The 14,813-nt window shown below is 34.5% G+C and overlaps 1 protein-coding gene across 5 annotated transcripts in view; it reads right to left on the reverse strand.

The window, feature by feature from the left end:
- Elp4 (elongator acetyltransferase complex subunit 4) overlaps positions 1 to 14,813 on the reverse strand; it is a 190,080-nt gene that overhangs the window by 116,363 nt on the left and 58,904 nt on the right. For 3 of the 5 annotated variants that reach the window (XR_013108724.1, XM_076929384.1, XM_076929386.1), the window contains exons 5-6: positions 13,376 to 13,518; positions 3,005 to 3,089 (exon numbers count right to left, since the gene is read on the reverse strand). Coding sequence is in view for 4 of the 5 variants with exons in the window: in XM_076929384.1 (XP_076785499.1) it covers positions 3,005 to 3,089; positions 13,376 to 13,518 (228 nt within the window). In the remaining variant the exon portion in view is untranslated. The remainder of the gene's footprint in view (positions 1 to 3,004; positions 3,090 to 13,375; positions 13,519 to 14,813) is intronic. The other 2 variants (XM_076929385.1, XM_034496454.2) reach the window with 1 other exon arrangement.

The following is a 14,813-nucleotide window of genomic DNA, read 5'->3' on the forward strand; positions in this document are numbered from 1 at the left end:
GACGTGCATGGGGCAGATATTAGAAGCATGAATTAGAACAGATATTAGAAGCATGAATTAGAACAGATATAGAGGTTAGAGTTTGTGCTGCTATTGCAGGAAATCCATCTTCTTGGCCCAGGACCTGCATATGTAGCTCACAACCAGCTGCATCCAGGAGATCTGATGCCCTCGTCTGGCATCTGAGTACACCAGACTCACACTTAGATGCACATATGTGCACACACTCATGCACGCAGGGACACATTAATATAAATCTTACTACAATTATTTTTAAAAAAGAAGTACATGTATGTTCCTGGCAAATTTTTGTACAGTATCTGTGAAAAGCAAGATGCTATTTCCTTTCTTTATTACTGAGAATTAAATTGAAATAAAATGATAAAAATGTAAGGTTTATTTTGTTAAACATGTTATCTAATGATTAAAGGCCTAGGTCAGATTCTCACTAGAGAGAATGATAGGGAAATACCAATAGCGAGGAAAGCTGGAGACATTGCTCAGTGGCACAGTATTTACCTAGTATGTGCAAGGTCCTGGGTTCAAGTCCTAGCACTGTCTTGCCAAGACAAGAAAACAGACCCTTACTGAAATAAACAACTAACTAAGAGACAGATAGGACAGAGCCATGAGAATAAAAGGTGGAAGTCAAAGACACAGAACTACAAACCTAGAGATACAACTACAGTAGCAGGGAGAATTTGCTAAAGGTTTAAAAATGCTATTAGACATGGAACAGGTAGTTAAAAATGCTTAGTGACTCTGACTGACATATATACACCATATGCACACAGAAGGCATGAAAACTCTGAATCAAATAATTTATGAATTATAAGATCTTTAATTCCTTGGTACACAACACATCAAAATAAGAATGAGCATAATACCTCAAGACAAAGAATATATTTTCATAATTATAATGGTACTGTAGAAACAAAAGCAGAATCTCTTCTGATATCTTAGATGTTAGTTTATAAAATACAAAATGCACCTGGTAGTTAGATAATAAATACTCTTATTCCCATAAGAGTATTTAACATTTAATTAGTATGCTAAGAAAAAAAATCAATGGTCAAACTTAATTTCTATAGAATATTTAATCTAATTTAAATATGTAACATTTAAAAATTAATAACAAATGATATTATAATGCAAATATTAAATGTTTCTACCCAAATATATTTGTAGAAGAGCTACATAATTTAATTTACTACCAAGGTGTAATTATAGGTTATTAAAAAGTTGATTATAATAGTCTGTTCCTTATAGAATATATTATAACTTCTATCCAACTAGTTCAATTTATTTGAAAGTGCACAGTTGATAAAAAATTCCCTTTGAGAGTAGAATTCATTTCAATGTCAAAATATTATTTTGACTCAGGACCACTACTTACAGGACTGTTTGCTATTTCTGCAGTTTTTGAGACAGATGAATAGACCAGGGAGTATAACAACTAATACACTTCAGGATTTAATAAGTTCTAATACATAGGAAATTTTCTTTTATAATGATTTACTGATATAAGTTTAATTTGAAAATTTTATGCATTTTTGGTATTCATTATAGAAATATTTTACCACAATTCTGTCCAGTCTTGATAAAAGTCAACTGTTAGAGCCTTGTATAATAAATGAACTGAAAGTGCTTCACTTTATTTTTTATCAATTTTAAAGAAAATAAATCAATTGTCTATTGAAAGTGATTTTTTTTCCACACCCAAATAAACAACAACAAAAAAAATCTTTATTTTGTTTCAACACAAGGTTACTTACTAAGAATTCTTAGGTTTCTTTCTAAGATGCTTATGTACATATTCCTTGGCAAAAGAGTCAAGCGGTTCCTGTTACTTTTTGAATTTTATAAATTTTTTGCTTTCAGAAGAAGTGTCATCATCCTGCAAAAGCAGCAGCTCTGCACACTGCACCATAGGAACTGTTATGACATGCCTGTTTCCATAGCTACCACCGCAAGTGGGGAAAGGTGTCTGTCAGGGACCAATTTGCCTCTGCAGACACACACTGGCACCAAAAGACATGGTACCCATAAATCTTAGCTAGGACCACATAATGCAGTAATAAGGAATGAATAATACCAGCAGTCACTACAAAGACTATGGAAAATATTAAAGGTCATCTCTAAATACTTTCCAGATACATATAAATATTTCAGTCTGCTCTTAGACTGGCAATCAAAATCAATTTAAAAATAATTTATTTGGCTATGAAGAAATTGTAAAATATAGCAAATAAATTGATAAAAAATAGAAATCCATGAATTAATAGCAATTGTAGATAAAGATGATAAAAATGAGTTTCTAGCTTATTTTCATTAAAAATAACTGTGCAGTAAAGATACATTTGTTAAAATAACCTTAAATAATATAACAATAATAAAATAATATAAATCTTTTAGTATCAAATATTATTAATATCACTGAGAATCTTTGGAAGGTGAATGCTTAACAATAAAATTTCATTTGTTTAAATTAAATTAAGTAAAACATCTTCAGTATTGAGAATTTTGAGAAAGTATAAAATTAGAGGCGCAGAGAACAGTTGTGCTATAAAAATATAACAAAAATATATCTTTTATTCAATGAAACAATTTAGAATGTAATGTAACAAGGCATAAAATATTGTGATAATTCTTACACATAAGGCAATTTAGAATTAAGATCTGAATGACAGAAATATGAATACTTGAAATAAAAAATTTGAACCTTCTAGTATGAGAAGTAATTTAAAAAATATAAATACTAATCTCAGAAGCTAAAAATAGATATTTAAGTGCAATTAGCATTGAAAAAGCATGTGATCATTTTGTGTGCATCCTGAGAATCTAATAAAAAATCTAAATACATATGAATACTTTCTATTCATTTACACAGTCTGTGAAAATGGGTTGCACATTATTGATTTTCGCAGGCTTCTTCAAGCCTACCCCATAGATTTGAAAACAACACTCTATACATGTATAAAGAAGGCTTTGGAAAGACTCATACCTGGGGATTAGCTCCATCAAATCCTTCAGTATAAATGATGTTCTGAATGAACTGAAGCAGCTTCATGTAGCCACAGGACAAAAAACTGTTGGTAAGAAGTGGTTCAAATACATAAACAGGCCTATTACACAGGAAGTAAAATATCTATTCTACATTAAGTAAATAAAAGTATGAATTTATTAGGATGTTTAAATATAAAAATATAGCAAATTAATGTTAGACAATTTTAAATATGAAGTCAGTATGTAAAAAAGGGAGTAAGTTATATCATCTTATAGTAAATTGCTTAGTTTTGACATTATGAGAGGATAAAAATCTGTGGAGACTGAGATGACTTAATTATGTCAGGCTTAGTTACCTCCAAGAAAATTAATGATTTAATGAAGTAACCTACAAGATGAAGCCACCGTAGCTTTTCAGGAGTAATCAGACATAATTAACACATAGTTAATGAACTGCTATGCCCACACTCCCAAATCAATGTCCTGATCACCTGCGCTCATCTTCCATCAAAGTTTTAATTTTTTTTTACAACAAACTGCTAATATAACATTAACTTAATCATTTGGAATTTTAGGATACATGAAGGTAAACACAGCATAATCCCTACTAAATGTAGCCACTTTGTTAAAAGAAGATACAAAAATAAATGCATAGATTTAAGAAGACATCCTAATTGTTTCTCGCTAGCATTGTCTTTTACTTTGAAAACAGTAAAATGAATTTTTAAGGTGCACTTGGGACTGAAAAGAATACCTGAGATATATCCCTTGTAAATGTCAAAAGATGTTTGAGGGGAAAGTTGGGAAGAAGGAAGCCTGCTTCCTGAATGAAGAAGTGTAGCAGCGCATTTGCTTAGTCTGCAACATCAGTAGAAGTTGATTCAGCAAAAATATGTGTATATCTCTGTTCATGTGTGCGCTCCTGAATGGCTGCTGCTGACTCCAAATCCCTATCTTGCAGAAACAGAGCTAACACAGGAAAGATTTTCTGTAGAAAACAAATGTGACTCCAGGAGACAAAGGGCCTCACAGCATGAGGATGTTTCATGAATTACTGTTCCCTTTCAAGGACAACAGACACTACAAGGGCATAGTTTTCTACTTTTACACAAGGAACACATCCATAAATAACACTGTGTAAGGGCAATTCTGAGAGTGTCCTGCCTTTGCACTTATTTGTTCTGGCTAACTCCATTTTCAGCACACAGTATTACAGTGTGAATGCAGTCTATGCAATTCCCATGTGGACCAACCAGCTTTTTAAGAGAGGGTGTTGATCTGCTCCAAGATCCCAGATTATGAAATACACTGCAGCTACTTAATATGATGAATTTCACTATGTGTTGAAAGAATGCATATGTATACCCATTTTCTCCTAATGCATTAACAGTACCTTTAAATGTTTTCTACTTCCATCTGTATTACAGGAGGAAGGGTCTTTGTCAAGGTAATGTGGTACTCTGCTGCATGTTTGTGTGCATACCATATTTTCTTCACTTATCTGTTGATAATCCAGGTTGATTCTGAATCCTTGCTGTAATGAAAAGGAATACAGCTACTCCTTCAATACATGACTTCACTTCCTTAGATATTAGTGCATGAGTAGCACTATGATACAATAGCTGTACTTTGAATTTTGCGACAAACTGCCATACTGTTTTCAACATCTACCAACAGCATACAAAGACTTCTCTTTCTCTGCATCTTCACCAATACTTACCCCTTGCCACGTTTGATAAGTCATTATAACAGTTGTAAGTCAACATCTCATAGGTGTTTTAATATATATTTCGTCTGAATAATGGAACTCGAGGGTTTTTTTTTTTTTTTCCTGCATAGATCTCTTGTCTACTTGTATGCCTTTTTTAGAATAATATCTACTCAGGTACTCTACCTGTTTTTAAAGTCAACTCTCTTTGCCACTGAATTTTTTTGTGTCCATATAAACTTGAAGTATTAAGCTTTCTTTCTTTCATGTTCTCCTCTCTCTCTTCCTTTCTTCCTCCCTCCCTTCCTCCTTCTCTCATTTTCTCCTTATTCTTTAGATTTTTCTCTTTATTCTATCCAGTGTTTCATTTTGGAAAATGAAAACGAAAGCATAAACTCCAATACATCTTAGTCACTTTCCTTATTTAGCATCAACATGATAGCCAACACACTTGTAACTTTTTAAGTAATAAGATACATTTCTTGAATTACTTAAAAACTAAAGGTTTTGCAAACATAAAACTTACATATAAATGTTTGTGCATAGTAATAACTAATATTAACTTTTGAATGAATGAAACAAAATCATTTAAAATGAGATTTGTGCATTATTAAAACACTGAGCAGTAGTAGTTGCTACACATTGCTGTTCAGTATTTATAAAAAATATAGAAATATTGATAAAAATATGTATCTTCTATTTCCAAAAGAAATTTTGGCTTTATTATTGATTCTTCGATGTTGATAAATCTTACGCTCTGTGTGTGTGTGCACACGCGTGCGCATGTGTGTGCATGCATGTGCCCATGTATCTAATGATAGAAATTGAAAAGAAGAAAGTTCATCTACAAATGTGACCCTGACTTTGTTATTGCTTCCAAACATTTTGTTTCTCATTTTTAAATCCATATGTCTCAGTGGTTATGTTTGAGTGGTTCAGATGTGTGTGTCACAACAGGTTTTGAAGTCCAGAGGACAATCTTAGCCCTGAGCAATATCCCCAGCCCTTGTTTCCAAACAGTTAACAAAGATCTGACTATTTCAAATAGTTAAAGGCTGCTTTAAAGGCAGCTTATTTTGAGTCATATATATTATTTTGCTTTACTATTGTAACTTTCCAACAATATTTATACTAAAATGAGCTACACTTTGTTCTATGTGCTTAAAGCTATTACACTATATAGAAATATAAAATATACGAAGTTATTTAGACTAATTTGTAAGACTTATTTCTATTTTACATTTGTGACTGTTTTACCTGCATGTACAGCACTGGATTCCCTAGGATTGAAGTTATAAATAACTATGAGGTGCCATGTCGGTATTGGGATCAAATTCTGTCCTCTTTGAACAAGTGCTCTTAACCACCCAGCCATCTCTGGAACTAATTTTGAACATTAAAATACCAAGTACTTGCTGGGTGGTGGCGCACGCCTTTAATCCCAGCACTTGGGAGGCAGAGGCAGGCGCATTTCTGAGTTTGAGGCCAGCCTGGTCTACAGAGTGAGTTCCAGGACAGCCAGGCTACACAGAGAAACCCTGTCTCGAAAAAACAAAAAACAAAACAAAACAAAACAAAACAAAAACAAGTACTTAAAATTCTCTTTTGTTTCACAAAGGAAAAAAAAAAGCTTTGGCAATGGGAGAAAGATAAGTTGGTAAGTTTTTGTCTTTAAAAAGACTTTTTTTTGGTCAGTAAAAAGATAAATTAGAAAAATAAAATTGTATATGGAGTCACAATAAGTACTTGATACGTGAAGAATTTACAGACAGAAGGCAAACCCTTGGTTTAACTGTTTAACTCTTTAACAACCTATCTGATTTTAGTCACACCAGTTGCTGAACTGCACGGTACATAGTAAGTAAACACTGAAGAGACTCTGGTGGCATAACATTTGATAAACAAACACAATGACCCTGTGAGATAAGTTCAGGCATTATCCTTACTTTGTGGTTGGGAAAATTAAGACTCATTGTAGGATACATGACTTGTCCAAGGTTACATTATCATTAAGTGATAGAAATGGCATGTAAAATGAAACTATTTGCTGTGCATGGTGGTGCACTACTTTGGAAAGCTGAGGCAGGCTGACCCCTGTTGAGTTTGAGACCAGTCTAGTGTATTTAGTGAGTTTCAAGCTAGCCTGGGCTACAAAATGAGAGCATGTCTCGACACAAATAAACTAAAACAAACAAACAAACAAACAAACAAAACCCCCTTAAAACAGTCTAAAACTAAAATCATTTGCTCATTCAATTCACTATGTTAGGTCTATGAATGAGGTGCATGAACAGTCTTTGGTTCATACACACTGCTGTGGTTAACAAGAATTTTGAATATGGTTCCATCAACACATTAAATGAAGCACTCCAGGGTGCAGTTAAAAGAAGAGATCTTAGCTGTACCCATAACTTCACTAATGTGCCTCGGTTGTACTTAATGAAGTGTGATAAAATAAGGGAAACTTTTTACTGAACAGTGTGGGTTTACAAATTGATAACTGAGCACCACTACTGTGTAGCAGGAAGATGTCAAGGCCTGAGAACTAGCTCTGGCTCTACCTGTGCCAACAATTCAGCGCAAAGTTTGACACAGACTTTAAATTTTCTCCTTCTCTCTTGTCTACTGTTACTTTAAAATTATATAGTTCAAGAATGACTCTTCTCTTTAAAGTAATTTGCTTGGATTTTAAAAATAAGAAACTCTGGCTCTTACTGTTCTACTCTCTTACCCTCTGTCCCTTCTCTCCCCATTCCCCTCCCCCTCTTTTTCCACATATTCCTGGCTGGCCTGGCCTTGCCTCTCTCCTCCTCTCCTCCTCTCCTCCTCTCCTCCTCTCCTCCTCTCCTCCTCTCCCTCTTCTCCCTCCGCCCTCTCCTCCCTCTCCTCTCCCTCTCCTCCCTCTCCTCTCCCTCTCCTCCCTCTCCTCTCCCTCCCCTCCCCTCTCCTCCCCTCTCCCTCTCCTCTCTTTCCTCCCCTCCTCTCCTCTCCCCTCAAAACATTGGTCACTTAAATATTTGTTTAACAACCTGATAGAAATATTTGAGAAAAGAAATAACACAAAGCCTTAGAAAATTAAGAACTTCCATTCTCAAAGGATTATCATCTATAATTACAATTAATTAAAGATGAAGCACATTTTGATATTATTTTGAAAGCCAATAGGAAAATAAAATTTATCTTATCAAAGTTCTATTTGCATGTATATTGTAAAGATTCAACTATGACAAGTAGTAAGAAACACTTTTAAAAGGCAATAGGCACAATACATGCCTCAACTAATTGTGTAAAATACTTTGCTGAGCTAAAGCTCTATTAGCATATAATTTGCATGTGATTCCAGAGATTGTGAAGTCTTTTCACAAGTAATTTTCAAGTTAAAATTTTCATTAGGATTACCCTGAAGGCTGTCATTTAATAATTTTTCTTCTCTGATGCTCTCACCTAACACTGATTTTGAGTGGACGATAGAAGCCCAACTAAGAGAAAGACACAGAGACTAAGAATGTATGCAAGAGTGTGAAGGAGATCCATGACCATCAGAGACCTCTGGACTGGGACAGCTGGGAAGATCTAAGAACATGGACATGTACAGACTTCACTGTATGGCACAGACATTATTAAGTGAAGATATGATCTTAATGAAAGACCGTGAGACTTACAGTACACTGCCTTCTGTCAGGAGCTAACATACATAACATGTCATGTTATCTAGAACATGTCTCCTACAGACCTCATGGTTGTGTGGGGTATCCCAGCCTGGGCTGTCACACACTGCTTAATCCTCTGTTCTTCAGTTTCTTGATCTTTTCTCTTCCCTTATTCATCCTGCCTAAGCTGTTCCCTTTCACCATACACCACTCTGTCATTATCACCTACCCCTCTAAAATTTCAGGTTCATGCACTCTCCTTTCCAGCTACTTTCAATCTGCCTAGGCCATCATTGACTGTGCCCAGATAAAGATCTTATTGTGTTACACTTGGTAGCATCTTTTTAAAAAATTACGTATTTTTATTTATTTTTACATTCCCAGGCCCCCCTCCCACAGTTTTTCATCTCAGTCCCCTTCCCATTTGCCTCTGAGAGGGTGCCTGCTCCCTTCCCCCATCCCCCTTCCCTGGGACCTCAAGTTTCTATGGGATTAGGCACATTCTCTCCAACTGAGGCCAGACAAAGCAGTCCTCTACTACATATGCTGGGGTGGAGGGTAGGGGTAGGGGTCTCGAATCAGCCCATGTATGCTCTTTGGTTGGTAGCTTAGTCCCAGGGGTTAACTCAGACTATTGATCTTCCTATGGGGTTGCCATTCTTCAACTCCTTCAATCCTTTCTCTAACTCTTCAACCTTGCTTGCAAATACCCAGGAATCTTAGTGTAGGTATAAGAGAGACTCAGTACTAGGTAGCACTCACTACACAACAAAACTGCCAGTACTTTGATTTGAAGCCTTTGGCCAACATATCTGTGAGAAAATACACTTCTGATTTTTATCTGTCAGACAACCTCAGGAATTTTGTTATAGAAGCACAAATATATCACTGTTTCAGAGCTATTTCAGTCTATTGTGGTAGGAAGGTATGGTGAAGTTCACAGTGACAGGAGTGTGTAGCAAAAAGTATACCATGGGACTAGAACCATGGCTCTAACCTCTGAGGCTTGCTCCTAATGACTTACCTCCACCAGCCAGACCCTGCTTCATAAAGGCTCCATAGCCTTCAGAAGAGTGCCATAAGCTGGGGTTTGAATACAGAAAGGCTATTCTAGATTGAAACCACAACAAAGACCCCATCTCTAAATAATAAGTTATTGGGGTGTGAGCCTAAACATGCAAGTTTGGGTAGGATGCTAAGAATCAGCAGTGCAGTGATTTGAATGAAAATTGTCCCCATATTGCTGGCATTTGAATACTTGGGTCCCAGTTGGTGGCACCATTTGGGGAATTTAGGAGTACAGTCTTGCTGGAGGATTTGTGTCATTGGGGCAGGCCCATGGATTAAAAGCTGTGGCCACTTTCAGTTTACTCTCTGCTTGTGCTTCCAGTTGAAGATATGAACTCTTAGCTTTTTGCTTCAGGCATCAGGCCTGTTGATTGCTGCCATTCCTCCCACCATGATGGACTGACTCTAAACCCTCTGGAACCACAGGCCAAATAGATGCCTTCTTCTATAAGTTGCTTTGGTCATGATATTTGATCACAGGAACAAGAAAGCCATGAATTCAATGGAGAGTAGCAGGTCAGATTGTAAGTGAGGTTTGTTGTTCAGCTGTTGGTTGTCTTAACTATGGAATGGCAGTATATTTCAGTAGGGGACAAAAATCTACTTGTGCTTGAATATACCTGTTGGCAAATGCTAACTCAAAACAATGCCCAATCAGTTACATAGCTAGTCTAAACTTTGTGACACTGTGAAGTATCAGAGTGATCTTTTTTGGTTTTAAGACAGAATACTGTTTCTTAGGCTAGCCTTGATCCTCCTCTTCCTACCCAGTGCTGAGATTGCAGGCACTAGCTCTATAAAGTGATCTTAACAATATTGGGATACATGTCAAGTTTTTATGCCTAGGCTCTAATTTGAAAATTTAGAGTGTATGTATGAACATTTTCTATAGACAAACTTAGCAGTAATTTTAAATTACTGAAAGTTTCAAATGACCTTCAGTGTTTCTTGCTATAAAAAAATCTTTACATGTTATCAATAGTGCCTTTAGAAATTATGAAATGATATACTGTATCCCACACATGGCAGTGAGCCACAAGTATATATCCTCTAGTCTTAATTATAGGAAAAGTATAGGTAACTGTAAGGCTTGGCTTTATTGTTTTATAAATGAACCAGTAAAGTTCATGTCAGTGAAATGAGCATACACTTTTCATAAATTAAAATAAATCTCACATGGTAAAGTACTCATATTCAAAATTAATTTAATTACATGTTTAAAGTTTAATTACATTTAATTAAGCATTTAAGTTTAATATGAAATAAATGAATTATCAGTTAACTACTATGAAATGAAATACTGCCTTGGTAATTAAAATCTATAAATTTTCCTATTCTGTGTAAAACTGCTAGCTTTCAAAAAACATCTCAGCAATTACACGTTTTAAAGACCATTTGACTACATCCTCACAGTTTATCCAAGTATAGTTCTTTTGGCCCCTCAGCTTAGTGAGCTAGATATTTCCTGCAACATGGAGGCTTTACAACATGGTTTTGGGTGTTACCTTAGTGCAGTGGTTGCTGTGACCCTTTAATACACATCTTCATGCTGTGTTGACCTCCAACCATAAGATTATTTTCGTTGCTACTTCATGAGTATCATTTTGGTAGTTACGAGTCTTAATGTAAATATGTGATATTCAGAGTATCTGATATGTGACCTCTGGGAAAGGTCGCTTGATCCCCAAAGGGGGGGGGGGGTCAAAGCCCATAGGTTGAGAACCACTGCCTTAGTGACTTATAATTTGCAACAGTAAATTTGCCTAGCATCTCTGACCTCAAGTTTCCATAAACTGTGACATTCATTACTCAGCTCAGAGAGCTGTTGGTAGAATTGAATGAATAGACTATGGTCAAATACATGAACAGTCCCCCTTCTAAAAGAACATTTAACTAAAGTTAACTTCCTCCCTTTACCTGAATGAATAAAAACCTCATATTTTCTGTCATAAAAATGTTTATTCCTTGAAATAAACAAATGTTTTAAATTATAAAAGTAATTTTTTGTTTAATTATCCTACTCTTAATACATGCTTTATTTTATTTTGTAAAGATAGGGATTGAATTTATGCTAAGCAAGCACTCTACAACTAGGTTATGGCTCCAGCTCATACTCCACAATTATATGGCTGAGTACTCCATGAATGAAACAGTATAGAATTACAGCCAATACATAACTCTAATTCAGAAGAAATAACTTTGAATGTAGGTATTATCATTTTTTGTGCACATGCTTGTGTGAGTGTTTAGTTCAACTGGCAGTCAGACTTGAGAATTCTGACATAATGATTTAAAATTAACAGTAACAAAAGTAATATGGGTAAATATGTGGTAGTCCTAGCTCCCAATTTTAGCATGAGGGTACTAGCTTCACTGAATTCAAGTGAGGATCCCAAGAGCATAGCAGGATGAAGCCAGAATCAGAGCAATGTTTTCATTTCTTCACTACTACTCTTTTGTCTGCAACAAAATGATTAAAATGAAAAACAATAAAGTCTTCAAAAGGAATGAAGCACAAAGAAAGAGATATGACATTTTATTCCTGATTCCATTACTCAATCTACTCTGCTAGATATGTGTATGTCAGTATCTTCTGGAAAACACAAGTATTTGCTAATACAGAATAACAGGAGGTAATGAGTGCAGAACATGTAGTAGTGTGCCCAACATACAGTAGACAATCTTTAGCATAGCCAATAGAACTACAATAGGACCCATGTGTTATTTTATGTCTCTAACTATAGACTAGGGAACTCATTAACAACGTGAAAAAATCCTGAAGAAGATTTAATAGTGTTGACTAAATTCTTAGGTACTGTTTCTAGAACAGAAACTGAATGTATTTAAGTCATTTAATTTCATAAATTTCTATCTATAAACTCTCTTAATAATTTACTTTGAAAATGATTAAGAGAATACAGGGTGTAGCTTACTGCTTACTACTTTGTTCAGCAGCTTAGTGTAGTAGGAACCGAAAGTAAGTTTTTTGGGGGGGAGTGTTTATATTTGGGGGGAGTGTTTATATTTTTTTTTTAGTAAGTTTTCTTAATAGCTTACATATTACTTAATGTCAAGTCTGTACTCTGCTTTAATAAAATTTTTGGCACTATAAACATTTGAGGTTGTTTTAATACTAAAAAACTCTTTAATGTAAAATTATAACCCCAAATCATCTTTTACCTAAAATTACACTTTTATTTACAGTATTACTAAAAGTACAATGTCTTAATATAAATGGAGTATTAAAAAAGTAAAGTGAGAAATGTAGTTTGGCTGTCAAAAGTGCTTGCCTTTCACCCATGCATCGACAAAACACTGAACTTCCAGCTCTAGTATCACATAAAGCAGACGTAGTGGAGTGGTGGTATATACCAGCAACCCTAGCATGTTGGAGGTAGAGCTAAAAGAATCAGGAATTTCAAGGCCACAACTGGGTACATAGTTATAGTTCAGTTTGGACTCAATATTAAAAAAAGAAAGAAAGAAACAAAGAAAAAAAGAAAAGGAAAAAGGAAAGAAAAAAAAAACCAAGTACATATACTGTTTGCCCTTTAAAAGATCATTCACTAAAAGGTACTAGCAAGCAGCAGTGCTTTCCATATTTAACTGGAATCATTATGTCAAAAATTTATGATATTTATTTGCATTATGTGTTCAAGTCATGATTTAGAACTGTTTCACATTTCTTGGAAAGTAAAATCAAATGGAATTGAAACTAGCTTGGTACCCAGGTCTATCACATAATAAACCACATAGTTTACAGAACCAGAAAAAAAGAAAATATAATAAGATATTATGAAATACTTCTGTAATTTGTCATACACTTGTAGAAAACTAGTATTATTGGGCTACACCTTTGCATATATATTCTTCAAAATGGAGGTAAAAATGTAATCTACTGATATCTGAAATCAGAATTTGTTGTTACATGACACTAACTTACCAGGATTCCTCTTTAAGACCTGGAGGTGTGTGTTCTGAAAGAAAGAATCCATGCCACTTTGAACTCTCTAGTAGCTCCTGAGGAATCCTTTTTGATACATCATAATAGTGACCAAATCGTGACGATGAGACTGGTCCAACCTGCTGAAAAATTGTGCAGGTTATTAAAGTAACATTATTTTACATTATAATTTCTTTTGTACTAAATCAAGCAAAGTAATGGCATATCTATGTATATTAGTGCTAATGAAGAAAAGCTGATATAAATATATTTACTAGCTTAAAGACTCATACAATAGTCTTTATTAGCCAAAGTACAGTTAAGAATTAGACTTTCTAATCTCAAGTTTTTTAATGATTCCTAAGTTTATAATAATTCATATAAGTCTTTCACTTTAAAACTATTATGTACATCTCATTTTCTATGTTAGAAATTTAATATACATAATTCTTAATTCATGGACAACAGCTCAAATTTTAATGACAAATCAAATAAAGAGATGATAAGAACTAAATGAAGTTAAGCCAGGTTAATTCATTGGTTGGAAGCCCCAAAAGATATTAAGTATTTAAATATGTTTAACTGAGCATCTTATTAAAATTAAATGCTTACAGGATGTGTATGCATACACAGAATTTCTTATAAATTTAAATAAAGCTGATTATGTAAACTGTCCTGGAGTCCCGACAATATCAAGGCATGCGCACGAAAGAGGACAGATGGACACTATGTGAGAAACTGGAAAGTTGGCGTGATCTTTACTTCATGGATTGACTGTCTTTATTAATATTCTCTCCAAGAAATCATCTTTCTGTTAGGAAATGAATAACTACTGACACTGACTTTATTTACATATGTCAGTAGAAACTCTATTAACTATTGTTCTGAATGGAATCTAGGCTGATTTTAATGAATGCATCCCCTGAGCCCATACACTTCTACATAAAGTTAAAATAGTAACAATATGCTACCTGGCAACACCTTCTGGTAAAAGCTCTGATTTGATCTTTACCAAGTGCTTTACCATTTCTGAGTGCTAAGAAACTGGCAAACTTGGGGACGTTCAACACAACTAGAGTCTCTGCAGAGAACTCACAGTAGGCTCTTATCTTACAGAGTGACAATTTTTTAATTTAGTTAAACATACATTTGCTTGACACTAGCTATTTGCATTTAAGATTTCAATGATTCATATTCCTAAATTAAATGCCTATAAACACCAAATTATACAGTCACATGAAATAAAACATTCTGAAGTCTAATAGAAGCATTTTTTCTTAGATTGAGTCTGTGGGTGTGACATTTATTTTCTAAATAAAATGAATGTGCATCTCTCCATAAGGTACTATTTATTTTCATTAATGAAAGACATCTATTAGTTGGCTTCAATCTAATCTTTTCAATGCAATAATAGTATGTGCAGAATTATGGTTCCTAA

The sequence above is a fragment of the Arvicanthis niloticus genome, chromosome 2 (genome assembly GCF_011762505.2).
Source record: "Arvicanthis niloticus isolate mArvNil1 chromosome 2, mArvNil1.pat.X, whole genome shotgun sequence".
Taxonomy (NCBI): Eukaryota; Metazoa; Chordata; class Mammalia; order Rodentia; family Muridae; genus Arvicanthis; species Arvicanthis niloticus.